Genomic DNA, 26,433 nt, shown 5'->3' with positions numbered 1-26,433 from the left:
GTAAGGATAGATGGGGTTCTCCAAACACTAATCCAGGCGCCAACTCTCCGTCATCCACAAAGGCCCGGAACACATCTAAGAATGGGAAGTAAGTGAAAAGTGCCCCTGTGCATCCAACATAGCTATCACAAAGCCATGTACTGTCCTCATGTTGTCATTCATTCATATTCATTCAAAGATTTGCGGAATGCCTTCTGTGTGCTTCGCTTTGGGCTAGTCACTGGGGAATTTAAATGAGTAAGGCATGTGTCAGGAATACTGGGTGCATGAAGAAATAAGAAAGGGGGAGGAGAGGGAGGCGGAAGTCAAGAGATGACTTTGGAAAGATAGCTTTTAGGGCTGATTTTGATGGGCAAGGACTTATAGCAATGCAAGATTTGGACTATTGAGTCTCAAAAGTTGAAGAAAGAAGAAGCAGCGGCACTGATCAATCATTTTATGATTTGCAAAATACATGAAAATCTGTCTTTGATCCATACACTAAGATTTGGGGTGGATTTAGAAGAATCTGGAAAGCCATTCCATAACTATCCTGGTTTAATTACATTTGCATTGTAACCATGTCACTGATGTACATGATATGTGTACTCTTTTCCTAGCAACTAACCTGTACCATGACCTACCCGAAACTGTCTTTTTGCTATTGCCAAAAACTTGTATTGGCTGAATATTTGTGATGTTAGATTTACCTCTTTGGGCTGATTCCAGAAAGCAACATTGGCTGACCTCTCCCTTTGGATTCAACAGAGAATGGCAGTCTGAAACAGTGTGATCCCATGCAGATGACATACCTCCAATTAGGCGCTCCCCCTTTGAAGTGGCTGCAGCCCTTTGGTGAATGACTCGGGTCCTCTTGTAAGCCCTCTGTCTCAGGGCTGTGGGACATTGTGACAGGCAGAAATACAGCCCCAAAGGAGAACCCAGCCTGCATCTAGGAGAAGATGAAAGCTGCCTTCATCATGCTAAAAGCTCTAATCTAGCAATAAGATATATCACTACAAGAGCATGGCTTTGCCATGAAAGGTGAATTTGTAACGGTCATATATTTTATGTGTTCAGCATTGGACCATAAATGCTGCACTTTGAATATGATCTTATTTTCAACTCCCAAAGTGAAAGAGCTATTGGCTCCCTTTTTTTTCTCCCTTCTCCTCCTGAATACCATTTCAGGTTTGCATAGAAAGTTGAATGTGGGCTATCTTGGAGAATATCAAAAGCAGTGGTGAAGACAGAAGACGAAATCTCAGAGCAGTTAGAACTCGTTTCATTTATTTATTGCTGAGCACCACAATCAAAATGCTGAATAAATTATGAAAGAAGGGAATTGATACACACATTCCCAAGCAGCTGAATGTTTCCAAATTAGTCCCAATTCACCGTCAGCATGCGCCCGCGGTTAACAGACGTGGCCTTGGAGAATCGCTTTGAAATCCATGCTTGCAGAAACGGCAGGCCCTGGTCTGGGTATCTTGTACACACCTGTCCTGCTGACAACTGCAGGGCACAGTCTCCGTTTATTAGACCCTGATGTATAATTAAGGATGTTTGTGATTGCTGTTGCACTTTGAAAGGAGCATTGTTTTGTTTCTTTTGGCTTTGCGGGAACTCAGACTCTTACCTTGTGAGTGAAGAGTCCCCGTGGAGCAGTTGGTAGAATTGGAGTTCAGATGACATAAAGAACGCATAGCTAATACCATACCCGGCTTGTTAACAGTAGGAGGCCTGCATAAATACATTCTTAAGTAGATAAACATGATCTTATATCCCACTTGCTGGATTTGGACACCTCCCAAACTTCTGCCATGGTGAGGGCCTCCCTTCCCGCATGTTCTGAGCTAGGTGTCTTTTATCTGCCATGTACGTGACTCACAGATTGTGCTGGTTCTTTTCAATTTTTCTTTCTTTTCAGGGATTATTAATGAGGATTAAAAAGTTCTCCAATAGCCAGTATTCTCTTCAAGGATATGTTTCAGGTTCCCTTTCTCTTATCTCCCATCAGTTGACGGGAAGTTGTTGGGTTTGTTTTTTTTTTAAACTCTTTTCTGCACATTTTCTCCCCAGGATATTTTTGTCAACAGCAGCAGTACTGACCTTCCATGAATATGGTGAGGCTATCTGGGGGGCATTTTCCCACACTCTCTAGAACAGTGTCTATCAACATTTAGGCACGTGTGTTGTTATAGTTCAGAGACAGTGGTTACTTCCTGGGTTTGGGAGTGTGTGGTGGGGAGGCAGGGGGCTAGGTGGGCTTCTGCTCCCCGGGGTTTTCCCCGTGGTGCCTTTCACAGTGGACAGCATCCAGGGTGGGTGCTGTCCTGCTGGGTTTTCTCATGTTATTTGACCTCATGACAGGGGGATATGGAGCAGTTTTTAAGAATTCCTCTGTTATTTTGAGGCCAGATACAGGCTCGGAGACAGAAGGTGTCTTCTTTCCTTCTCTGGAAAGAAACTGGCCTCCTCTTTTTTTGAAGACAAGTCAAGCTGCCTCAAATATACCTCATGACTAAAAATAGTAACAACTAGTATGTGTTGAGTGAGTGCTATGGGCCAATCTCTGTCCCCGAGCACTTGATACAATTCGTGTCATTAATTCTCACCCACCAGAAGCTCAGGAAGTAGGCACTATTATTATTTCCATTTGATACATGAGGACATTGAGGCTTGGAGAGGATATTGTGTGCCTACATGGGGTCTCCCAATGAACAATTTTGGTAAAACCCTTCTTTAGCACCAATAATAGTAATAGTAATCAGTAAAATCTATCGAGCTGTCACTGTGTGCCCTTGTGCTAGACCCTGGGCCACAGAGACAAATGCAAGATACAGTAGGTGCCCTCAGGAACTCACAGTCTTCGTAGAGGACAGAGGATGGCAACATGGTGTTTACAGTGCGGCAGTCACGGGGGGCTGTTGGTGGGGAAGACCTCATGTGGGGATATCAATGAAGGCTTCTGAGAAGTGACCTTTGAACCCATTCATTTTCTCCACTTACCCCTCAGGAGGCAAGGCCAGGTCAGAAGAGGAAAATGCATATTAGTCACTAAGACAGGCAGAGTCCTTTAATGTTGATAAAAAACAAGTTAAAGTTGCGGATGAGGTCAAAGCTAAAACTGAATGGCCAATTCTGTCTTTTTTTTTCCAACTTCAATCCATTTGGGGCCAACTGACGTGCAGCGTAGCATGCCGAGTAGCTTAAGAAACCTACAGCGTGAAAGTTGCGTCATTCTGCTTGCTCCGTTTTATTGCCTGGATCTGAAGCTGGGTACCAGCCCTCTGTTTCAGGGAGGAACAGATGGAATGGGATATGTCTGAGCAGCAGAGCCAGACTACCCTGGCAGTGACTTTCAGGGAGGTAGTTTCAGGCAGTTTCTTCTGTGCTAACAGTGAGCCATACCACTGAGATCAGGAAGCATAGGTTTGGCAGAGGTTAATCAGAGACCAGCCAGACCAGGCCACCATATTTAATTTGGTTCCCTTCGATAATGTGAATCTGTTATTCCGTCTGACACATCAAGCCACAGTCAATCCTTTTGCTGATCCATTGGGTTATTCCCAGCAAGCACTTAAACTGTTAAGACTGAGCATACATGGTAGCCACAAGGAGCCATTACAGATTTTCTTGTTGTATCTGAACATGTTCACACATCACATGAGACCAACAAACACATTTGCTGACCTCATAAGGACTTAAGAAGGGTCAGTCGCTTTCCCAGAGTCACGCGTCTAGTTCATAGCAGAGGTCAGCCTAGCATCCTGGTTTTCTAATACTTGTCCGGTGCTCTTTCTATGGCAATGTATGCTGCAGTTCTGCTCCCAGATAGCAAGACACTTCGGCCAATTGCACAACACAAGGCTTGGAGCCTGGTCTCAGGATGTCCAGCTGAGTGCTGTGCCCTTTGTATGTTACCATACCTGTGTGGGTGGGTTCTGTTAGCCTCTGTGAAAATGGAGCCCTTGGGGAGAAATTGGAATCATTCCACTTAAAAAAAATGTAGGGGTAGTGATGATGAAAGGAAACAGCATGTACTTTTCAAACACTTCACTTTTTCTCCAAAATAACATCATTTTGGTTGTGTTTGGACAGTTACCCTTTCTCAATATTACTGTTGAGCTATCTCGAGCCTTTAACACACCCCTTCATCAAGAAAGCAATAAAGAGAACTCGTAGATCACTATAGCTGTTCTCCTTCAAACCAGACAACCAAGGCTGAAGGTGTGTGTGTGTGTGTGTGTGTGTGTGTGTGTGTGTATAACATTCAGAGGCATCAATTTAAAAATTAGATTGCAGGCAGTTGCAGATGAGGCTGGAAATGAATCAATCCTCTCAGCCTGAGGTGTTTTTCACATAAGCTCAGGCTATGGAAAGACAAAGACCAAATTCAATTTTCAAATACTGGTGAAGGCCAGGACTATTGCAGGACCAGGGCAGAGCAGCCAAGCACAGTGCCTGGTAAACAATACCATAAATGTTGAATTCAGTTCCACAAATATTGGCTTAAATGAATTAAGCTGGGGAGGGGATGCTAAAATGGAGAAAAAGGAGTACAGAAGGGGAATAGGAGATGGTCAAGTCAATTCTTGCTCACTTTACACTTCTACCCAGAGCTGACCCTGGTAGCAGATGCCACAGGAAGACTGACTCCAAGCTGTTTTTGCCAAAATTGTCTCGTAACGGACAGGCCTGTTTATCTTTTCAGCAGTCTCTAGATGAGCAGAGTCAGGAGCACAGAGCTTCATAAATAAACTAAACACACCAATAGTCCTTTGGTTTTGGTTGGCAGGATCCAAATGGAAAACTTTCCTGCTTTAGAGAGAAGAGGTGAAGTCTTGCTTGTTCTGTGTGGATTCAGCGTGGTGCGGTTTTATGTTCAGATTGAGTTGTTTACATGTGCATCACTGGAGTCCATGTCCTGCGTACTATGATCTCATGATTATGTCATTTCCTCTCATTGAGGGCCACGTATTTCTTTTAAGACAGTAGGCTGTGACTACCACTAAAACCCCTAGTTTTGCTTCTGTGTATGAAAGAGTGTGTGTGTGTGTGTGTGTGTGTGTGTGTGTATTTTCACTTCACAGTTGTGGTATGCTCTATGAGCATTGCAATCAAATGGTCAAGTACTGAACTTTTCAAATAAGCGCTGTAGTTTGATGTGATGATGATGTCAACAGTGCCTTAGTTTAGCTATTAGACTAAGTCTAATATCACAAAAGCTTGTGAAAAACGAAAGCCCCAAACACATTCTCTCTCTCTCTCTCTCTCTCCCCACCCCCTCCCTCCCCCTCCCTCTCTGCTGTTGCTCCTTTGTAGAAAAAAGCAAATGACAAAAACATAAGCCAATGTCAGAATGTATTCCTAAGAACAACTTGCAGTGGAGTGTGCCCGAGAATCAGTACGTTTATAGCTGAATTGCCTTTTCCCTCCAATATTCCCCAGCCAGGATAGTGCGAGACTTTTGGTCACAACAAAAAAGTCAAATCTACCCCAGAAAGTACACTCATTAATTAGGCAGGAAAGCAACATAAGACATTTGAAAAGGACTTTTAATAACAAGGGGTAAATAACACATAGGCTTGGCATATTTTGAGGTTTCACCTAGTGCTAACCAACTGTAGTTGGGGCTGTTCAAAGATCTCTTTAAATAAATTAATCATGCAGCCTTGTGTGTATTTGAAAGGACATCAGCTTTGGAGTCAGATAGACCTGGATGTGAATCCTGGCTCTATCACTGATTAGCTTAGTACCTACCTCACTGGGCTATTGTGAGGATAAAATAAAATCCAAGTAAGCCTCTTCTAGTGCCTGGCACATGGCAAGTGCTTAATAAATGTCAACTAGTGATTATGCTTGCCTCTGCTGCCAACATACTGCAGCTGGGGACAGTGTGACCTTGCCAGTATGATCCTGACCAAATCAGAGCTCTGGTTATCTGCTTTGCCAGCTCCAGAAATGGGGAAGCAGAGGCCCCAGCACCACTGGCAATACATAAATAATGCCCACAGATTGAGTGAGACAAGAAATTACTGGAAGATCCAGGAAGAAACAGTCCAGTTATGGAAATATTTCCTAGGGGGTACATGTGCATCTCTGTGATGGTTAGGTTGTAGAGTACACTAACGAACATAATAAATCCCCCTAAATATCTGACTGTCCATGCTGATCCTGGTTCTCCAGCTTAGTCAAGAAGGGTGTTGTGCTAATGGAGCCTTACAAGGCAGCTGTCATTTTTCTCCCTGCTCACCTGCTGCACAAAATCACAGACTCAACATGCTGCTCTCTAGAGCAGGGGTCCTCAATAATTCCTTTCTCCTCTGTGACATACATGGTTGAGAACTCTCATTGGCATTGCTCCGGGGGACGTCAGGGTTACGTCCACTTCCCCGGTGCTGGCTGGAATTCTACTCCTCTCTCACTTGAGAAGGCCTAGGAATGCAAAGAAGAGGGATGTTAGGGCTTCCTTGGTGGCGCAGTGGTAGAGAGTCCGCCTGCCGATTCAGGGGACACGGGTTCATGCCCCGGTCCGGGAAGATCCCACATGCCCTGGAGCGGCTGGGCCCGTGAGCCATGGCCGCTGAGCCTGCGTGTCCGGAGCCTGTGCTCCGCAATGGGAGAGGCCACAACAGTGAGAGGCCCGCGTACCGCAAAAAAAAAAAAAATTAAGAGGGATGTTAAATAGGATTCCTCCGTTTTCCTCTGAGTAACACATCTCTCTCCGTCTCTGTCTCCCTATTGCAGTCCGTGTCTCTCTCCGTCTAGAACTCACTCTCTTTCTCCCTTCCTCCTTCCCTTCCTCCCTCCTCCCCCCATCCAACTATCTAGCCATGCTCCATCTTGCCTTTATACCCCAATATTTTTAGCTTTCAGCTTAGCTGTTTCTGAGCTGAAGGAATTACAGAGGCTAAATCAATGGCATCTTCTAATGCCTCCAGGCCAAGCCTGTTGTTTTTCAGACAAATAACCAGTGAAACAGGGCCCACTATGGTTTTCAATACTAAGAGAATATGGGGGACTTCCCTGGTGATGCAGTTGTTAAGAATCCGCCTGCCAATGTAGGGGACACAGGTTCAATCCCTGGTCCGGGAAGATCCCACATGCCGTGGAGCAACTAAGCCCGTGCGCCACAACTACTGAGCCCACATGCCACAACTACTGAAGCCCGCGTGCCTAGAGCCCATGCTCTGGAACAAGAGAAGCCACCACAATGAGAAGCCCACGCACCTCAAGGAAGAGTAGCCCCCGCTCACCGCAACTAGAGAAAGCCCACGCACAGCAATGAAGACACAACCCAGCCAAAAATTAATTAATTAATTAATTAATTTTTCAAAAAGAGTATGGAAACACAGGGCAAAACTATTGTGCTATCCAGATAATTACTATGAATCCAGCACGGACTAAAAATCTGGAGTGTAGAAGCATTTAAATGTAGAGTAGAAATTTTTAATTTGTTGAAATCCAATTTATCATTTTTTTTTCTTTTCTGGATTACGCTTTTGGTAGCATATCTAAGAAATCTTTCCCTAACCCAAAGTTGCAGAGGTTTTCACCTATGTTTTCTTCTAGATGTTTTGTAGTTTTGGTTTTATATTTAGGGCAGTTTTCCAATTTGAGTTAAGTTTTGCATATGGTGCAGGGTAGAGAGCAAAGTTTTGTTTTGTTTTACATATGGATATCTAGTTGTTCCAGTACCATTTCTTAAAGAAAATATCTTTTCTCCATTGAACTACCTTAGCACCTTTGTTGAAAATCAAAAATCAATTATATATATATATTTTTTTAGATTCTTAATTGATCAATATTTTATCCCTATGCCAGTTCTGCACTGTCTTGATTACTCTAGCTTTATAATAAGTTTTGAAATCAGATGGTGTGAGTCTCCCAACTTCATTCTTCCTTTTCAAAGTTGTTTTGGATATTCTAGGTCCTTTGAATTTCCATATGCATTTTAGAATCAGCCTGTAAATTTCCAGAAAAAGAAAAAAAACCTGCTGGGATTTTGGCAGGGATTGTGTTGAATCTATATATCAAATTTGGGAAAAACTGACATCTTAACAACACTCAGTCTTAAAAGCTATGAAGACAGTGTATCTTTCAATTTATTGGGGTCTTTAATTTCACTTAGCAGTGTTTTGTAGCTTTAGGTGTACATGCTTTTCCTAACTTTTTCAGATGTATCCCTAATTATTTCATACTTTGGATGCTATGGCAAATAGATCCTTTTATTTTAACTTCTAATTGTTTTTTCCCCATTTCCATTATTTTTATAAAATTTTTATTTTATATTGGACTATAATTGATTTACAATGTTGTATTAGTTTCAGGTGTACAGCAAAGTGATTCAGTTGTACATATATAAGTATCTATTCTTTTTCAGATTCTTTTCCCATTTAGGTTATTACAGAATATTGAGTAGAGCTCCCTGTGCTATACAGTAAGTCCTTGTTGGTTATCTATTTTATGTATAGTAGTGTGTATATGTCAATCCCAAACTCCCAATTTATCCCCCCCACCTTTCCCCTTTGGTAACCATAAGTTTGTTTTCTATGTCTGTAAGTCTGTTTCTGTTTTGTAAATAAGTTCATTTGTAGTTTTTTTTTAGATTCCACATATAAGTGATATCATATGATATTTGTCCTTCTCTGTCTGACTTACTTCACTTAGTATGATTTCTAGGATATAGAAGTACAATTGATATTTGTGTACCGGTCTTATATTTACAAACTTGCTAAGCTCACATATTAGTTCCAGGAGCTTTTTTGAAGATTCCATTGGATTTTCTACATAGACAATTACATCACCTGTGAGTAAAGACAGTTTAATTCTTCTTTTCCAATATGGATGCCTTTTTTCCTTGCCTTATTGCACTGGCTAGAACCTCTAGTATGGTATTGAATAGCTGTGAGTTATTTGGTGTGTAAATAATTCCTACCCGTTTAGCTTTGTAAAAAAGACACATGATAACAACAGAGTGATAGTTGGGCAATGGAAGTGTCCTCTAAAGATGATATTTTGGGGACAAATGAATGACCACTGCCTTTATCAAAAGGTCAAAGCTAGATTCCCAAAGTACTGCACAGAAATTTCATCAGAGTAAAAGTAGATACTATCCTGGGGAGGAGGAGGAAAACAAAAAGCAAAAAACAAAATGAAAAATAGAATCATATACACTCTTCCCTTTATTCTCATTCGTATTTTCTCCCTCTCTTTTCTCTCCCTTCTCCCCTCACCCCTCTCCCCCCTCTCTCCCTCCATGAGTTCTTTAAAAGAAACCGTGTGGTATAATGGTTAAGATGGCAAACTCTGGAGCCCAGTCATTGCTTTCAAATCCCAACCCTTCCCTGGGTACGTTTCTTTATCTCTCTGTGCATCAATTTCTTCACTTGTAAAAAGGGGATACTAATAGTGTCTGCTTCATAGGATTTTCTTGAGGATTAAATTCTTCATTCATTCAAAACTTTTATTGATTGCTTATGAGATACCAGGTACTATTGTAAGCTCTGGAGACACAGCAAAGAAAAAAACAGACAAAATTCCTTACCCTCATGCCCATTCTCGTGGAGGGATACTGTCATTAAACAATTAAGTAAACTATATAGTATTTTAAAAGGGAATAACTTATAAGGGGGGAAAGGCAAGGCAGAGGGATAAGGAGTGATGCAGACAGGAAATTAGTAAATTTAAATAAAGTGGTTGGAGAAGACCTCACTGAAAGGTGACATTTGAGGAAAGATTTATTTTATTTAAATAAGGTAATACAATTAAAAATTAGAACCATTCCTCACATATAGCAAATATATAATAATGCTTTTTATTAACTACAATTTATTGAGTGCTTTTTATGTGTCAGGCATTGTGCAAAGTGCTTTACATAATATTATCTTGTTTAATCATTACAATAGGTCTATAAAGTAAAGGTTATTATTAACTCTTTTTACTGACAAGGAATCTGAGATGACATTGACTTGTTCCAGGTCACGTAGGTAGTAGATGATGGGGCCAACACTCCAACCGTGTCTGGGCTTGTCCCACGAGGCTGAGTTCATCCATCCTTTCCGAAGATGCCCTTTATGCTTGAGGGACTATATTAGACCTACATTCACAAGGATCAGAAGACTGGTCCTGCTGCTGGAGGCCTTAGTTGGAGGGAAGAGTATTGAGTAGGTAGAAGGTTCTTCAGGGGCCATGGAATGTGGTGAAATTCCATCTTCCTGTTAGCATTTCAACTTGAAGATAAAGGTGCTCTTCCCTGGGACCCCACACTAACACCTGGCTTTGACACTTTCTTTACTATGTGTGTTGGGTGCACACAATCTGAGAATGGAGGAGTGGGGTGGACAGAAATACATACTACATTACTGGTCAATGGCCATTGCTTCATTACAGCACATGCTTTGGGTTTTCAGAATGGTTGTTTGATAAAGATAAAACAGAAAAGAAAAGTGAGGCAGGACTCAGCTCACTGATGATTGAACTATAAATTTTGCCCAGGAAATGCTGGTGATGCTATAAAATTCAGGCCACGATCTGTTATTGCTTGCTTGAAGTAGCATTTATACTGGATGATTAAGATGTCACATGCATTTGAAGCACAAATTGATTCCCAGGTACCTAGCATCCCTGGGTGGTGAAGGTGGTCCAAGAAGAACATCACGTTGCTTGAAGGATATATTTATGTGATATCACAAGCCACAGTTTTGGGTCACTTGAATGGGGTTGATTGTGGATGGAGATGGGGACAACTGAGAAAATGGATTGCTTGAATTGGCTGGATAATTTAATCAAAATGGTCAATTGACTATTCTGTGTCAACTAGTTCTATGCAGTTTGGCAGACCTGAGACATGTTTGGCCATCACTGTCTGCAAATCTCAGAGTGAATTGGGGGATACATGTGAGGTGGGAGGGAAGCAAGTCTGGTTAAGCCCCAAATTCCTAATACTAAAAAGAACCCATTACTTTTATAGTATTTTACAGTTTGCAAAGAGCATTCTCGTCCATTATCAACAAACGTATGAGGCATGAATTATATCTGCAGCTCACAGACGAGAAAACTCAGGCTGAGAGAAATGACATATTGTGCCCCAAGCCACATAGATAGTAAGTGGCAGAGCCATGAATGAAACCAGGGCCCATTTTTCTCTAAATCCTAAGTTATTTTCCCTACTCCATAGAGCCCAAGAGCAGGCTACTCTTCAATTTGAGTCAAATAATTCTAGGTACCTGACCAAAAAAAAAAAGCAAAACATACTTTACATGCAGGTAGAGAACTTACAGAATTCATTCCCAACAAAAGCAGTAAAAGACTGCCAACTATAACAAGGGTCAGGAATTTTTAAATAGGCAGTAACGTTTGTTGAGTGCTTCTTACACACCAGGCGCTATTCTTTTTTTTAATTAGTCAAATAATTTTATTTTAAGGAAAACAAATTTGCACCCTAACACCAGCTAAAAGTTTTTATAAGAAAATTGAAGAAACTTTTACAAAATGCTGAACATAATTTTGAAGTTTAGAGGGTGACTGTGAAGCAAAAAATGACTATATTTATCATGATTGTAAATAATGATATATGCTCTATAAGTTCATTGGGATGGTCACCAATGGGCTGGTGATGAACCTCTAAGAGTAATAACCAAGTAACCTCAGTAACATCAGCGAAGCACCAGGCCCTATTCTAAGTGCTTTAAATGAATGCATTTTCTCATTTAATCTGAAAACTGCCCCCTGACGTTGGTTCTAGGAGAGCTCATCACTTGCTTCAGTGGCATGGATCGTATCCAATCCCAAAGGTCCCCTTCAGGGTGGATGTCCAGGCACCTCAGCCGAGACAAGCTTTGAGTGTGGCTGGCTTGTGGACCTGAGCTGGGGGCAGTGATTCTCCAAGCCTCAGAATCTAAAGAGTTTTGGTTTTTTGGCATCAAAGAGCGTAATGACAGAAGTAAGAGTGCTGGGCTTGTTTCCAAGGGCCTCAACAGTGTCCTCTTTTCTCATCGTTGAGGAGGAGATGTGTTCTCCACTGGCTTTCATGAGATGCTCTCTACTCAGCCTCTGCCTGTTTACCTTCGTTTCTCCCATTCATGCCTATGGAACCTTCTAGGGTGATCAGGCCATTTTGTGCCTTCACAGTAGCCACCAGGGCACCTGCTTCAGTTGTGATCTTTGTCAGAAAATAGTTTGCTGCCTCTACCCACCCACATCCCTTTCCCAAGACTGCTCCTCCTTCTGTGAAATGCAGATAATCCTTCTCGTCACTCCCCCTGGCATCCCTAGGAGGGTGTGAAAACAAGCAATAGCATGTCTCTAAAGACCTTTCAAAAAATAGCTAGTCCCACATACACTCTTTCTAGTGTTTTCAGGAACTTTGGACAGAAGTGTATCTCCACGTAAGCAAAGTTGACAGGTTCAGACTCTTTCCCTGAGAATGTTGACTCGCCTTCTGCCAGGTCTGCAGTGGTTGCCCCTGTTACCCCACAGGCCATCATGCCTTTTCACAACCATGTGGCTGGTGTGACACCAAATATTCATTTCTCTACTTTCCTTCTTTAGTATCCACATTTCAGGGACTACTTAGACATAGCCAGCTTTGTCCTTGTAGACACATTCATTTTGGAGGCTGTGGGTTTCTTTACCTGAATATCTGGGTCTGTGTCACCCACTTGGTGGCAAGGAAGAAACAAATGCATGGTATTGTGGATGGCTGTTGACTTGTTTTTCATCATTCTTGTAAAGTTGGAGTCATTGTTCCCATTCATTACCAAATGCCTACAATGGACAAGGCATTCTGTGCTAAGCTATAGGAGTACCAAGACAAAGGTATATTCTCCCTCCCACACTCCCCCATCTGCAGATGCCTCCTGGTGGGGAATCTACCTGTTCATTCTGTTACCATTCTCCATTCCTATTTTGTCTTCTAACAGATGAAAAAGAGCTAAAAAGAAGTCTAAAGAAGCTACTTGGGCTCATAGAGCCATCGCGGTGCACTTAACCGCATCCTTCCTTTGTGCAGTCCAGCGGTTTTCAATCTATGTTCTGAATAGCTCTTGGGTTCAGAAGCAGGACCTCAGAGCCTGCTGAAAGTGGAGGTAATGGGGAGTCTAAAGTGGTAAATAGATGGGGCTCCAGGCCTCCACTCCACCTCTTCCTGAGTGACTCCATTTTAATCTGTTATATATATACCGGGGTCTGACTAGATTTCATTTTTTTAAAGCTCTGCTGCTTAGAATGAGTTTGATAACCATTGGTCCAACCCAGCCTGAGGATACTGGGGGGGCAGAGTATGGGATACCAGCCTTTCTCCACCGTTCCCCAGCTCCCCAATGACAGGCAAAGCAGCTCTGGCTTTTGGGCAGTCTGGCAGTCCCCTTTCTCAATTCTGCAAGCTCTTAAGAACAAAAACAAAAAACGAAAGAAGTAAATTGAAAAAAGAGATACTTCTCTTCTTATGGCCAAATTGCTCTGAACAGATGAAAGGAACCAGACTGACAGGTGATTGTTCTCTAGATTACAGCCCTAAACCCAGGCTGAACCTGAAATACTTGGAGGGAAAATAATGCCACAGATTTTGAGTAATGCTCCCCAATTGGCTTCTGCTCTGAAGGCTAAATGAACACACACTGTTTCCACTCCATTTCCTTAAACTGGCCTCTGTGCTAGGCTGTAATGAAACCTGGAGGGGAGGAAAAGACCATTAGCTTTCGGAAGAGGATTATTTTAGTTGCTTAAGCCATCCTCTCCCGGAAAACATTCTCAGGCGGGTGTTTAGGCTAAAGTGTGTATTGTTATTTTGAACGCCATTAGAAGGCTTGGAAGGTTTTCTAATATTTACTCATTGTAGGTATTCTATATAATCCTATATACAATTTTATTATAGTTTTGAAACTCACTCTCTAGTGTTTTATTTTATGTTCACTGACTAATTCAGCTTTATCACAACTATCTAGTGTCATCATTAGCCCAGTCCTCCCCTTGGTTATACTGGTCTCCTCGTCTGCCACATTCCATTTTTTTTTATACCATTTTTTTTTCATACCATTGCACCTATCTTTTTTTGTTTTTTGTTTTTGGCCGTGCCACACGGCATGTGGGATCTTGGTTCCCCAACCAGGGATCGAACCCGTGCCCCCTGCATTGGAAGGTGAAGTCTTAACCACTGGACCACCAGGGAAGTCCCTCAGGACAGTATTAAATAATTGTGTTTGGTATATTCTGATTTAAAAGTTCAGAAGGTTTTTTTTTTGTTTTTTTTTTTTTGCTGCACCATGTGGCTTGTGGGGTCTTAGTTCCCCGACCAGGGATTGAACCTGGGCCCTCAGCAGTGAAAGTGCAGAGTCTTAACCACTGGACCACCAGGGAGGTCCCTCAGGACAGTATTAAACACTTGTGTTTGGTATATTCTGATTTAAAAGTTCAGAAGGTTTTTTTTTTTTTTTTTTTTTTGCTGGACCATGTGGCTTGTGGGATCTTTGTTCCCCGACCAGGGATAGAACCTGGGCCCTCAGCAGTGAAAGCACAGAGTCTTAACCACTGGACAACCAGGGGATTCCCCCATTGCACCTATCTTGAATGACCTGTCTACACCTGTCTAAATCCTAGTTGTTGGAAAGAGCTCACTCTTTCAGTTAGATTAGGGATGGGTTTGTATCCGAGCTCTAGCATCTTAGACAAGTTACTTATTGTCTTTGAGCCTCAGTTTCCTCATCCATAAAACGGGGGTAATAATTAGACCTCTCTCTACTAAAGATCCTTTGAGGAGTCAGTGAGATAACTTATGCAAATATTCTGGTCCACATGGGTGCTCATTAAATGGAATTATTGTTACTACTCATACTGTAAAACACAATTAATATGCGTCTTCCTCCTTCATGTCTCTCCTGATTCAGCCTGAGAGCATCCCTTCCTCCTTTTGAACAATATCCATTTAGCATTTAACCAGGCACTAACATGTGTTAGCTAAGTCAATCAGCAAATATTGTATATCTGGTATGTGATGGGCACAGTACCAGATGCTGGGGGTGGGTGGGAGTAGAGAGGTAGATGTGAGAGAAGGAGGGGATGAGGTGGAGAAAGCAGGGCTGAAACGGAAACAGATTCAGTCACTGCTCTTAAGCATCTTATTTTCTTTCTTTTTTTTTTTTTTCCCCTTGGCCACGCCACACGGCATATGGGATCTTAGTTCCCCAATCAGGGATCGAACCTGTGCCCCCTGCAGTGGAAGTGCACAGTCTTAACCACTGGACCTCCAGGGAAGTCCCAAGTGTTTTATTTTTCAAGTAGAGAAGATGCTGATAGATGCAGATACCTAGAATCCAAGGAACAGAGTGGTGTGCTCTGTAAAGAAGGTGCAACCAGAGACGCAGCTGGAGGAGTGTGCATGCTGCATAATAAAAGACAAAGTTCTGAAAGTAACAGCTCTCATTCTTATTGTTCACTTTCCCCATGTTTGCTGATGTCTCCAGCTAATGTACGGCTATGGCTCCTTAAGGAAGAGTAGGTGGAATTCTTTTCTCTTCCACGGTGTTCCAGAGTACATCATCATGTTCTTAGTGTATGCACTGATATGAGACACTTCTGTAAACTGTCCATAGGAAACAGAATAAAGTGTCTGCAACACACTCTGGGAAAGACCGCCTATTCTCTTGTTTCATCTTATTGCAAGGGTAGAACACTAACGCACTGTAACTCAATATGTGAAAACGTTAAAATGAATTAGCCCTATGTTTTCAATGAACAGACGAATAAATAAGTGAATCCTTCTGGAATCTTAAAGACCCTCAAGATTATTTTATTTTATTTATTTTATTTTATTTATTTTATTTATTTTAATCCAATAGGTATGTGTACTCTTTTTTTGTTGTTGTTGTTTAGATGTTGGGGGTAGGAGTTTATTAATTAATTAATTAATTTTTTTGCTTGTTGGGTCTTCGTTTCTGTGCAAGGGCTTTCTCTAGTTGTGGCAAGCGGGGGCCACTCTTCATCGCGGTGCACGGGTCTCTCACTATCGCGGCCTCTCTTGTTGCGGAGCACAGGCTCCAGACGCGCAGGCTCAGTAGTTGTGGCTCTGGCCTAGTTGTTCCATGGCATGTGGGATCCTCCCAGACCAGGGCTCGAACCCGTGTCCCCTGCATTAGAAGGCAGATTCTCAACCACTGTGCCACCAAGGAAGCCCCCTTCAATATTATTTTAAACAAAGAGAATTGTGTTGGGGATTTGGGTATCGAACCAAGTGTAGGACTCCTGGCTTTCCCCTGAGCCTGTGAGATTACAGACAGGTGCAGGGAACGATTCTGGGATGCTCTAACCCCACAGGCCTCTTTATTTTAACCCATCACTTGTCTCTGCCTTTCCAAACTAGTGTCTGGGAAATAAAGCCTGATCGTGCTTTTGGTGGGTGTTGGTTCTAACCATCTTGCCATAGCAGGCTGCTGCCAGGCCTATTGGAAGTCAGACCTCCTACCCCATCTCAGCACAGAATTCCCCTCCTCCTCTTCATCTTCCTCTGCTCTATCCCCACAGTAGTCCTTATCTTCATTAACTGACTGGCTTATTCCTTAGTACACCATCCTTTTAAGGCAGATTCCAGTGACTTGGTATTTGTCCTAATTGAGACTGGGCTGGGCCCAAGCATTGATGGGAGAAAAACAAAAAACCCTGAAAGTTGAAAAACTGGGATTCTGGCTGCAGACCTGATCCTTATTAACTCTGCCACCTTAAGAAAGTCACCTAGCCTCTCTGAATCTCCATTTTCTCTGCTGTTAATGTAGGGACTAGCTTTGCTGACTAAAGGAGAAACAAATAGCTAGACAAGCCCCCATCACCACTCTTCACACAAATAATGGAGCTAGGAACACGAGATCCTTTCCAGGTAATTTACTAGTGCTGCATTTTAAGGGTGGTAGGTTGGGAAGATGGGTTTTAAAGGAGGGGAGGAGTAATTGACATCTCCCACGCTAATGTTCATAATGGTCTATTAAGAACACATTTAAAAGAAATGGCCTACTTCTGTAGTCTCCTACCCAGGGCAACAAACCAGTTCACTCAAAGTGGTTTTGGAATAGGGCTATAAGAAAACCCCTTTAAGTAAAACATAGAACTGCTTTGCAGAAAGCAGAAAAGTGGAGTTTTCGTCTGATACATTTAAAAATGGTCACTTTACCATTGCCAAACTTCATTACCACACCCAAGAGCTAAAGCTTTGAGATTAATGATCCTCATCCCAAAGAGAAGTCATTGACTGTTAAAAGAAAAAACTAAGCAGCAGCACATGCTCTTTACTTCTGCATTCTTTGAGAATTAATGTCAATAATACTATTGCAACATTTTTCAAAATAAAGGATGGAGTTTTCTAATTGTCTAGTAAAAAAAAAAAAAGGTCCAGGGCTGAATCCCCAGAGGAAAAAACCTGAGTTTAAATCATTAACACCACAAATCTCTGATAATTGTGGAGTGTTTGCAAGTGCCTTAATCAGCATGGTATGTCTGAGTGGCCCGTTTTAATTTGATCACACTGATTAAGTTTCTGTAAGCTAATATATGTTGCATTTCCAATTGAATTAAATGAGAATCTCCTGCCATTGCTAGATATTATCAAAATGCCCTGATGGGCGCAGACTAGGCTTGGTATTCTCAATTGCTACTGACTTCCTGATTATATAATCTTTGTATTAAATGAAATCAATGAAAGCACAAATTAAATTCAGCAAACTTTACGGGGTAAATATGTTTTCCCCATACTTTTGTTATATTTTCACCTCGAGGTGTGGAGCGCATTAGTTGGAACTCATTGATTACCTTTAGCGATAAATTTTACAGGGCGCTCTCCCCTTATATACCAATTCCTAGAACAGTCCATCCTGTTGGAAGGCACTGTAAAAGTGGGTGATGAATAGGCACTCTCCCTATTTTATATGTATTATAGTTGTGCCTTTTGGGGCTCTTGATAAGAGCTATCTTATGTAAATGCAATTGCTTTGTAAATGTAAATGCCTAGTGGGTCATCGATCACCCTGGAATTGGAGGAAACAGAACAATAGGGGGAGGTGTGAAAGAAACCACCTAGGGACAGGAATGAAGAAAATTGCTAAGTGGGTAAGGGATTGAATCCCTGAAGCTAGAGAACTTGGTGAAAGGGGCTGGGACAAATTTATGGTTACCAAAGGGGAAAGAGGGGGGGATAATTTAGGAGTTTGGGATTAACAGATACACACTGCTATATAAAAAATAAACAATGAGATCCTACTGTATAGCACAGGGAACTAGATTCAACATTTTGTAATAACCTATAATGGAAAAGAATCTGAAAAAGAATTTATATATATATATACATATATATATATATATATATATGAATCACTTTGCTGCATACTTGAAAGTAACACAATACTATAAATCAACTATACTTCAATAAGAAAGAAAGGAAGAAAGAGAGGAAAGAGAAAAGAAAGAAAGGACAGCCAGGGAGAGCCGTGTTGGAATTGCCCCCGGCTTGCACCTCCAGAGCCCTGAAAAAGCCTTGCTTTCTTGAAGTCTTGAAGACTGGCTGTACTGAAAGAGATACGGGCCTAGTCGGTGTAGGTTTGAAGCAAGAGGGACTGAGAAGGAAAGCCCACCTTCATTATTGAGTGGGACCAGGGCACTCTGGGTGCCTGTCTTTAGTGGGTCTGCCAAACCCTTCCCACTCTCAACAACCCGCAGGGGTTGTGAGAGTCATCTCTGGAAACAGTTCCTTGGGATGACAGTCCCTTGCCTCACTGAAGAGACCCGAGGCTGCTAGTTCCCAAGCCCTAGCTTTCTTACTTGTGCCTAGGTGTAAGAACTATTTCTTAAAGTTGAGTCATGTGTATCATATAAATAGAGAAGAAGGATTATGTAAGGACATGAATATATCAGGGATCTCTCGCTTTATACAATAGATAAACTCTGGGAGAATTGTTACGTGAGTGAATTATGTGGGGCACCTAGAACCATTCTTCCCTTGGGTGTGCTTTTGGTCCCTTCCCCCAGCACCTGCAATCTCCAAACAGTGCCTTTCCTCCCAAGGAAAACTCTTGTCTCGTGTCCCATACCTGCAAAGATATTTATTTCCTTCCTAATAAAGTACATGCTAATAAATATGAACTAATGATTATAAGAGACTAAATATGTCAGTCACCCTAATGCTCAAAGAATTTCCTGTAATGGTTGGAGAGAGAGTTGGGGACAGAGATAATGCTGTAAGAGTTGATCCCAACCCCTGAAGAGTATATAGCCTAGTTACAGACTGAAAAAAAAAAATGAATAGCATGTGAATTGGGAGTTGGGGTTAGCAGATGCAAACAATTATATATAGGATGGGTAAACAACAACGTCTTACTGTACAGCACAGGGAACTATATTCAATATCCTGTGGTAAACCATAATGGAAAAGAATATGAAAAAGAATGTATACATATGTATAACTGAATCACTTTGCTGTACAGCAGAAATTATCACAACATTGTAAATCAACTCTATGTGAATAAAATAAATTTTAAAAATAGCATGTGGGGCTTCCCTGGTGGCGCAGTGGTTGAGAGTCCGCCTGCCGATGCAGGGGACACGGGTTCGTGCCCCGGTCTGGGAAGATCCCACATGCCGTGGAGCGGCTAGGCCCGTGAGCCATGGCCGCTGAGCCTGCGCATCCGGAGCCTGTGCTCTGCAACGGGAGAGGCCACAACAGTGAGAGGCCCGCGTACCGCAAAAAAATAAAAATAAAAAATAAAAAATAAAAAATAGCATGTGTAAAAATTCAGGGGAAAGAGTCAAGTACTGACTCTAACTGCTCTTGTTCCTCAGAGAAGGGAAAGAGCAAGGTCATCTAGATGGAGCCCGGTGCAAGGGGAGCCTTGCGCTGGCACCCAAGTGCTCAAGGAAGGCTAGTAAAGAAGATGAGAGTCCGTGTGGACAGGCTTTGGATCACAGGAAGGCAGGAGGGAGAGCACCTCCACCTGCCTTTCCCTTCAGTCTCCCCCGTCTCTTAGACACCTCCACACCCCACCTCATGCCACTTCCTTTGTGTTCCACTTTCTCCTCCCTCTCTGCTCTTTTCTCTGTTCTCCCTTCATCCTTTCCTTTCCTTATCAACCCCTCGACCCTGCTTTCTTCCTCTCCATCTTCTCCACTCCTCTAACCTCTACTTCACTTCATTCTAGTCTTCTGTCCTTTTCGTTCTCCTTTCTCTCAGTCTCCTTCATTTAGTTGCCAAATCAGTTTAAATAAGGACCAGAGGGGAGCAATGGGATCCAGGAACCCCGAATATGAGTACCCCCCAAAGCTTAAGCCCAGTGGGGGGCAAGTGGATCCTCCATACCCTTTTGAGAAATCACTTTTCCCTGGATCCGCCTGCTGGTGGGTCCAAATGCTCCTAGGTCGGCATGTTCTTTGCCTACCTGTGTGTCTGGCACCCATCTCTCCTCCGCCCCACCCGCTTTGGCTTTAGCTTTGCCTCTCTAGCATCTGTGCAACCGCTGTTGGGAAATGAATGAAGCTAAGTTGTTAGCTGCAAGAAGCCTAACATGGGGCAGGAGGAGAATGCTTTGTCAGTGCAAAAAAAGGGGAGGGAGTATCCAAGAGCTTCAGGAGGACCAGAGAGGGCTTTTCCCCAAAAACATTTAAGCAAGGCAATACAGCATAGAGGTCAAGAACGTGAGCTCTACAGCCACCCTGTTGGAGGCTTAAATGCCAGCTCCGCCTCTTATAACTGTGTGATTTTGAAGGAGTTGCTCAACCTTTCTGTGCCTCAGTTTCTTCATCCATAAAAAGAGGATGATAGTACTATCACCTGCCACATAGATGGTGAGAATAAGTAAATAAATTACTCCATGTTAATCACTCAGACTCACGCCTAGTAAAGGGTCCGTGAACACTTGCTGTAACTGAGTATGAGTGCATGCAGGATTTCTCTGAGGTCTTTAAAGACTGCTTGGTCCATGACGCATACTTATATGTTTTGTGCAGAAGGCTTTTCTCAGTACCTAAAGAAGTTGACCTGTGGTTAGATAGGGAATCATGCGAAGCTGTTTCCAATGTCAAGGGCAGTGGCACCTGTCCCTTTGCCCCCAGAACCAGAACATTTGCATGTGTACTTCCCACGGGTCTCAATGGATAAGGACCAAGTAAAAGCTGCCTGTAACCTAGGCCAACGTGAACGGGCAGCTGCATCAATATGGCCATAAAGATCATCCACACTCCTCAGCTAAATTGCATTTATCATTCCGAAATCAAAAGTTGAACAGGTGGATAACTCCAGAGACTCGGGTTTCTGATGCCATTTAACACTGAAAATGGTACCCAGAAAGAGACAAAGAAATGCTTGGGTGTAAAAATATAGAGAGCAGATATAGAACAGTCTAATTTTTCTTTTGTAAGCCTTCAACTTCTAGTTCTAACTAATATAAACCTGGGCCTTTTGTGGCTGGCTAACAATTCCACGATGGGGGTGGAATATTTTTAACTTATTTTCCTTGATCTTCTTTCATGTCTTTAACCTGGTGGCATGAGAATATGTAGCTCCAGCCTCCAACCCAAGGCCGAGTCGGAAGACGTGTTAGGCCGTTGCTTTCTCTGAGGACCCGAGTTTTGGTTTGGTCAATGGAGGTACCCTTGTGAATGGCGAACAGCTAACTGGCACAGCCATTACAGTCCAGGAGCCTTGGGAGGAGCTCTCCGAGCTAACTAATGTTTCCTTAAAAGATCCTGAAACGTGTGTGGGGTAACACATATTTTATCATAGTTATTCTGGCTCTGTGAGTGCAATGAAAATGTTAGCCTTGGCATATCAATCGTGTTTTACAGATGACTGTAATTTCCTGAATGTCAAAACTCCAAATTTTTCTACTAAGCAAACTTTTCAGTGGCAAAACAGATTGCTTCCATAATGTATCACTGTGGACAGGAAAAATGAAATCTTTATGCACTGTATTATGAATCAATGAGGCATTGAGATTCTTGGAAGGGTGAGTGGACTCTGGAAAATGAAAAACTGCCGCTATTCCATCTCTACAAACCACTGCTCAGGGAGTGGAGACTTCGGCAGCATTCAGCGTGCGGGCCCCAGAAATATTGGATTCAGGTTGAAACCAGTTCCTGTCTTTCCCTGCATTTTGATGAGGTAAATATTGCTGTAATTAGAGTGTAAGTCAGGGCATTAAACAAACCCTCCTGACACGATTCCCTTTGCTTCTGGGATGATGTCTCTGTTGGGTGATTGATAAAGGGGCCCTGAGAGGACTGCACATTTCACTAAGAGAAAAATAACATTAATAGCAAATAATTGTGGAACACGTACCAGGCGACCTGCATCGTGCTAAGCACTTTACATGGGTTATCTCATTGAAGAATCACAGCACCGTGAGATTGGTGCCTAGAGCTGAGGAAACCAAGACCGAGAGGTTAAGTAATTTGCCCAAGGTTCCATAGCTGGGGCTTGCTTCCAGAACTTTCTAACCCCAGAGACAGAGCTCTTAATTACAAAGTATTTATCAGTGGCTGACTGCTTCCCAAGACTCGGGGTCAGCTACGTCCATAGAGAGAGAGGAGAAGAGATATAAAGAAGACCCAGTCCTGCCCTCTTTCCATGATGCCCATGGCCTTGGAGGGAAAAGGGGACTTGGACATGAACACCAACATCACAAAGTCAGATGAACAGAGTTCCCGGAGAGAAGTCAAGATAACCCTTTCTACAGACTCCAAGGAAAGTGTGGCTGCTTCAACTACGGCCATCAGGAGGAAGGAAGGCTGGAGAAGACCTGTTTGGAGAGAGGTAGAGAGGAGGAGGCAGTGTGCCTGGGGGACCAGCGGAAGCAGAGGCGTGAGGCGGCTTGTAAGGCACAAGGAGGGAGAGTTTGGTTGGCTGAGCATGTAGGAGTCCATGTGCAGGGGAGCAGGGATAGGATGGAAGATACGTCTGGACCAGTAACTTAGTGATAAATCGTGGGCATTATTCAATAAAAAATCAGTCTGCTAATTTTCCCTGCAAAGCCTTGTGCTTTACCCTTTATATCTTTGCTTTTACATTTACTTTTAAACCAGAAATTCTTGACGGGTCCTTAGCCCAAGAAAAATTCTAAGGCTGCCACATTTGCCTTTGGTATACTCAGTTTTCTTTCTTAGTTTCCTGTTTCTTCCTCAAAACTTGATGCCCGTCTCTTTACATGCCCTGCACACCACCTATTCCCCTCCCCAACGTGAGATCTGATTATTAAACTTACAGGAGGGATATCTTAGAGGTCATTTAGACCCTCTGACATCTAAATGACTGATAAGTCTTAGTGGCTTATGACCCACTACCCCCTATCGCCTGTTTCCCACCCCCGACACAGGAGGCAGATCCTTAAAGGAAAGGAATAAACCTTACATTGTGGTTTCCTGGCCAACTGTGAGAGGGGGAGCCCTGCTTCCCAGCACCCCGGAGAATTCTACCACCCAACGAGGCTGGCCCTGGTTGCATGTCCTATTAGGGTGTTGCAGAAAGCTCTACACCGCTTCACGCGAAATTCCTTTCATTCTCAAATAAATGAGCACAGTGGCATGAGGTAGCAAGACAAGTCTGGATGTCTAGACATGGGTTTCAGACATAGGTAACTTGATCCCTTACTAGCTGTATGACCTTTCACCTGTCTGTGCACTAATACCTGCATCTATGAAATGGACTGGACCTGTCTATTTCATAGGCATGTTGTAAAGATCTAATGAGAGAGAAAGAAAATGTGCTTTGTTAAAAAAAAAAATATTTGCGATAGAGAACTTTTCAGAAGAAGAGGACAAAGAGAGTGTTATGCCTTCAAAAATGTTTGGAATAATAGCTCTTTAATCCTTGAAAATGACCTGAGAAATAGAAATATTTCAAATTATTTAAGAACCTCAAAGGTGACTCACTTGTCACCTGAACTATGCTTGGTACACTGAAATGCGGCAACACCGGCCTCTCCAAAATGTACCTGCCCATATTTCAGCTGTCAACACATTTTCTCACCACACAGAAGGTGAAGGTTGCTGTGTTCTCCCCTCACACATTTCTTGTAACATCTTGACTCCTGAGTGTTAAATGGGAAAGAGGTGGGGCAGGGAAACAAGAGGACTTCAAAAATAGCCCTAGGGAAATCAAATCTTAGTGTGTTCATGACTGATTCATGATTCTGGAAAGGAAAAGCAGTCTGATCAAAACCATCACCAAATGGCCTCATTTTAAATTCCCGTGCTTTCTTTGAGCATAAAGGATCAGGCATCCTGATTGAGACTATTGAAGCAGACTTTCACCGGCATGCAGTAGCCAGTCACCTGCAGGCTGTGATTTCAGTGCTTGCCCTGCTGCTGCCAGAAATCCTCTCATAAGTGAAGAGGGTGCAGCACTGCCCCTCAGGGGATGCCTCTCTAGAATGGAAATCCTTCTGGTGGCGCCAAGTACATGACACTTTGATGAATGGAGTTTTTCTAAGCACTTTCTTTCCATATCTAAGGTTTTGAACAGCCTAAGCTGAGAGAGTCCAGCAGGAAAAGGCAAGAGGAAAGGCTAGGTCTAGGACAGGGATGGTGAAGATTGGAGGACAACAGCTTCTAGCCATCATGAAGGACAAACAAAATTCTAACTAAGGGTGGGATTTTGGGCCTCAGTGAGGAAGTGTTTGAGGGGAAGGGGCCTTCTTCACCCTTTCGGGTGGTATTGCATGTGCAACAGTCTCTCCTGGCTAGGGAATGCCAACGCTGGAGCTGGAGGAGTGACAGCAAGCCAGAGGCAGGGTAATGTTGGAAGTAACAGGCCTGTGTGGCTTGGGGAATAATGCCCTTGAGCTCTGTTTAGTGGTGAATAATCTGAGAGGAGGAGTTGATGCACAGAGAGGTGGAAGAAGACAAAAAAGAATATCCTGGCCAATTCCAACGCTTGATGGTAAATGTTCCATTAACTGGCCCACCAGTCTGCATTCCCATAAGGTGCTAGGCCCAGTGCTGAGAGATGGGAGGCATGCCAAGGAGTCTATTTTGTTTTAAAATAATGCTGTACATACTATTTGATTACCAGCTTTTTTTTTTCCCCACACCGCTTGGCTTGTGGGATCTTAGTTCCCTGACCAGGGATTGAACCCCTGCCACAGCAGTGAAAGTGCCAAGTTCTAATCACTGGACCACCACGGAATTCCCCCAAGTAGACTTGACCTTTAAGAAATGTACAGCCTGGTTGGAAAGACAAAACAAGAGAAATAGGCTGTTCAGCCATCCATTGGGGGCTTAATGTGCAACAGAGAATGGTAGGGAAAACAGAGAATTGGTAGTTAGGGGACTTGGGTTATGGTCCTAGACCTACTGCTGATGAGTTGTGTATCCTTGGGCAAGTCACTTCCTTTGTTTGAATTTCAAACTTCATCTGTAAAATGGTAGTTCTATATTTTGTCCTGTGTGAGGAACGAAAGATATAAGAGCAGTGAGTCATCCATCATTTCTCGTGAAACTTCTGATTGTTATTGACCAGCCTTCCCTTTTTCCTTCCCTCCCTTGCCTCCTCCCTCCTCCCCTTCTTCCTTCCTTGTCCCAGGATATCAGTGGATTTTTTTTCAGATGACCTTTCTGAAAAACCATTGTGGGAAGGGGGATGTCATTTAGAGTAATCATCTGGGGCCTTCAATCCAATTTCCTGTGGGTCACTATGTCTGAAAATTAACCTTGATTCCAGGGAGAAAAGCCAAGCCCCGGGAGAAAGCTCTGTCGGTGGTTCCTGCAGCATGTAAATGAATCTGACTCCCCACTGACATGTCTTCAGAGTCAATGATTAATGGAAGATTCCGAGGGTGTTGCACCCTCAAGCATTTGCCTTCGATTAGAAAATCAGAGTCAGACATCTCTCTTAGTCTGAGCATTGACTTTTAGTCCTTCTTTATGGCTTTCAAGTCTTGCAGTGGAGAATAAGTGAGCTTCTAACCAAACAGAGGGCCTGCCTTTTCCTGAAGCTGGTTCCTGTTTGTCAGTCACCTTGAGCATGATCTTTGAAACTTGAGGAAGGAGTCAGTGACTCGGTTTCGGATCACAGCTCTGCCACAGACGGTTCATGTGACCCCAGGCAAGCCCCTATCTTTTATCTCTGGGCTCTGCTGTTCTCGTTGTAAAGTGATTGGACCAAATGACCTCCGAGGGGCCTGCCGGCCCCGCTACTCTGTGCGAAATATGGGTCTGTGGCCTTCACCTGTGGGTGCCACTATCAGTACCCGTCACGAGGGGTTCGCTTTCACCAGATGGGCCAGTTTACGCACACAGAACCTGGTTCTCCCCCATCTGGAGAGCAGCTCCCCACTGTGACTAGAAGATGGTCCCACCCCTTCTCAGAAAAATAGGGCTCCATCTGGCCCAAGATGCTGCTTGGAAAGTGCCATTTCAAAAGAGTTTCTAGGGAATTCCTTGGCGGTCCAGTGGTTAGGACTCTGCGCATTCACTGCCGTGGAC

The 26,433-nt window shown here is 43.1% G+C and overlaps 1 protein-coding gene across 3 annotated transcripts in view; it reads left to right on the top strand.

The window, feature by feature from the left end:
- The window catches only part of HS6ST2 (heparan sulfate 6-O-sulfotransferase 2), a gene marked incomplete at its 5' end in the record, with an annotated part of 290,978 nt that overhangs the window by 248,296 nt on the left and 16,249 nt on the right, over positions 1-26,433 (top strand). For 2 of the 3 annotated variants that reach the window (XM_082610733.1, XM_082610732.1), the window contains one exon: positions 2-88. The exons of the other annotated variant lie outside the window; for it this stretch is intronic. In XM_082610733.1, the coding sequence (XP_082466859.1) occupies positions 2-88 (87 nt within the window). The remainder of the gene's footprint in view (position 1; positions 89-26,433) is intronic. 3 annotated transcript variants of the gene reach the window in all.

This window comes from Mesoplodon mirus (assembly GCF_964341445.2).
Source record: "Mesoplodon mirus genome assembly, chromosome: X".
NCBI lineage: Eukaryota > Metazoa > Chordata > Mammalia > Artiodactyla > Ziphiidae > Mesoplodon > Mesoplodon mirus.
This window is presented reverse-complemented; position numbering and strand designations above follow the sequence as displayed.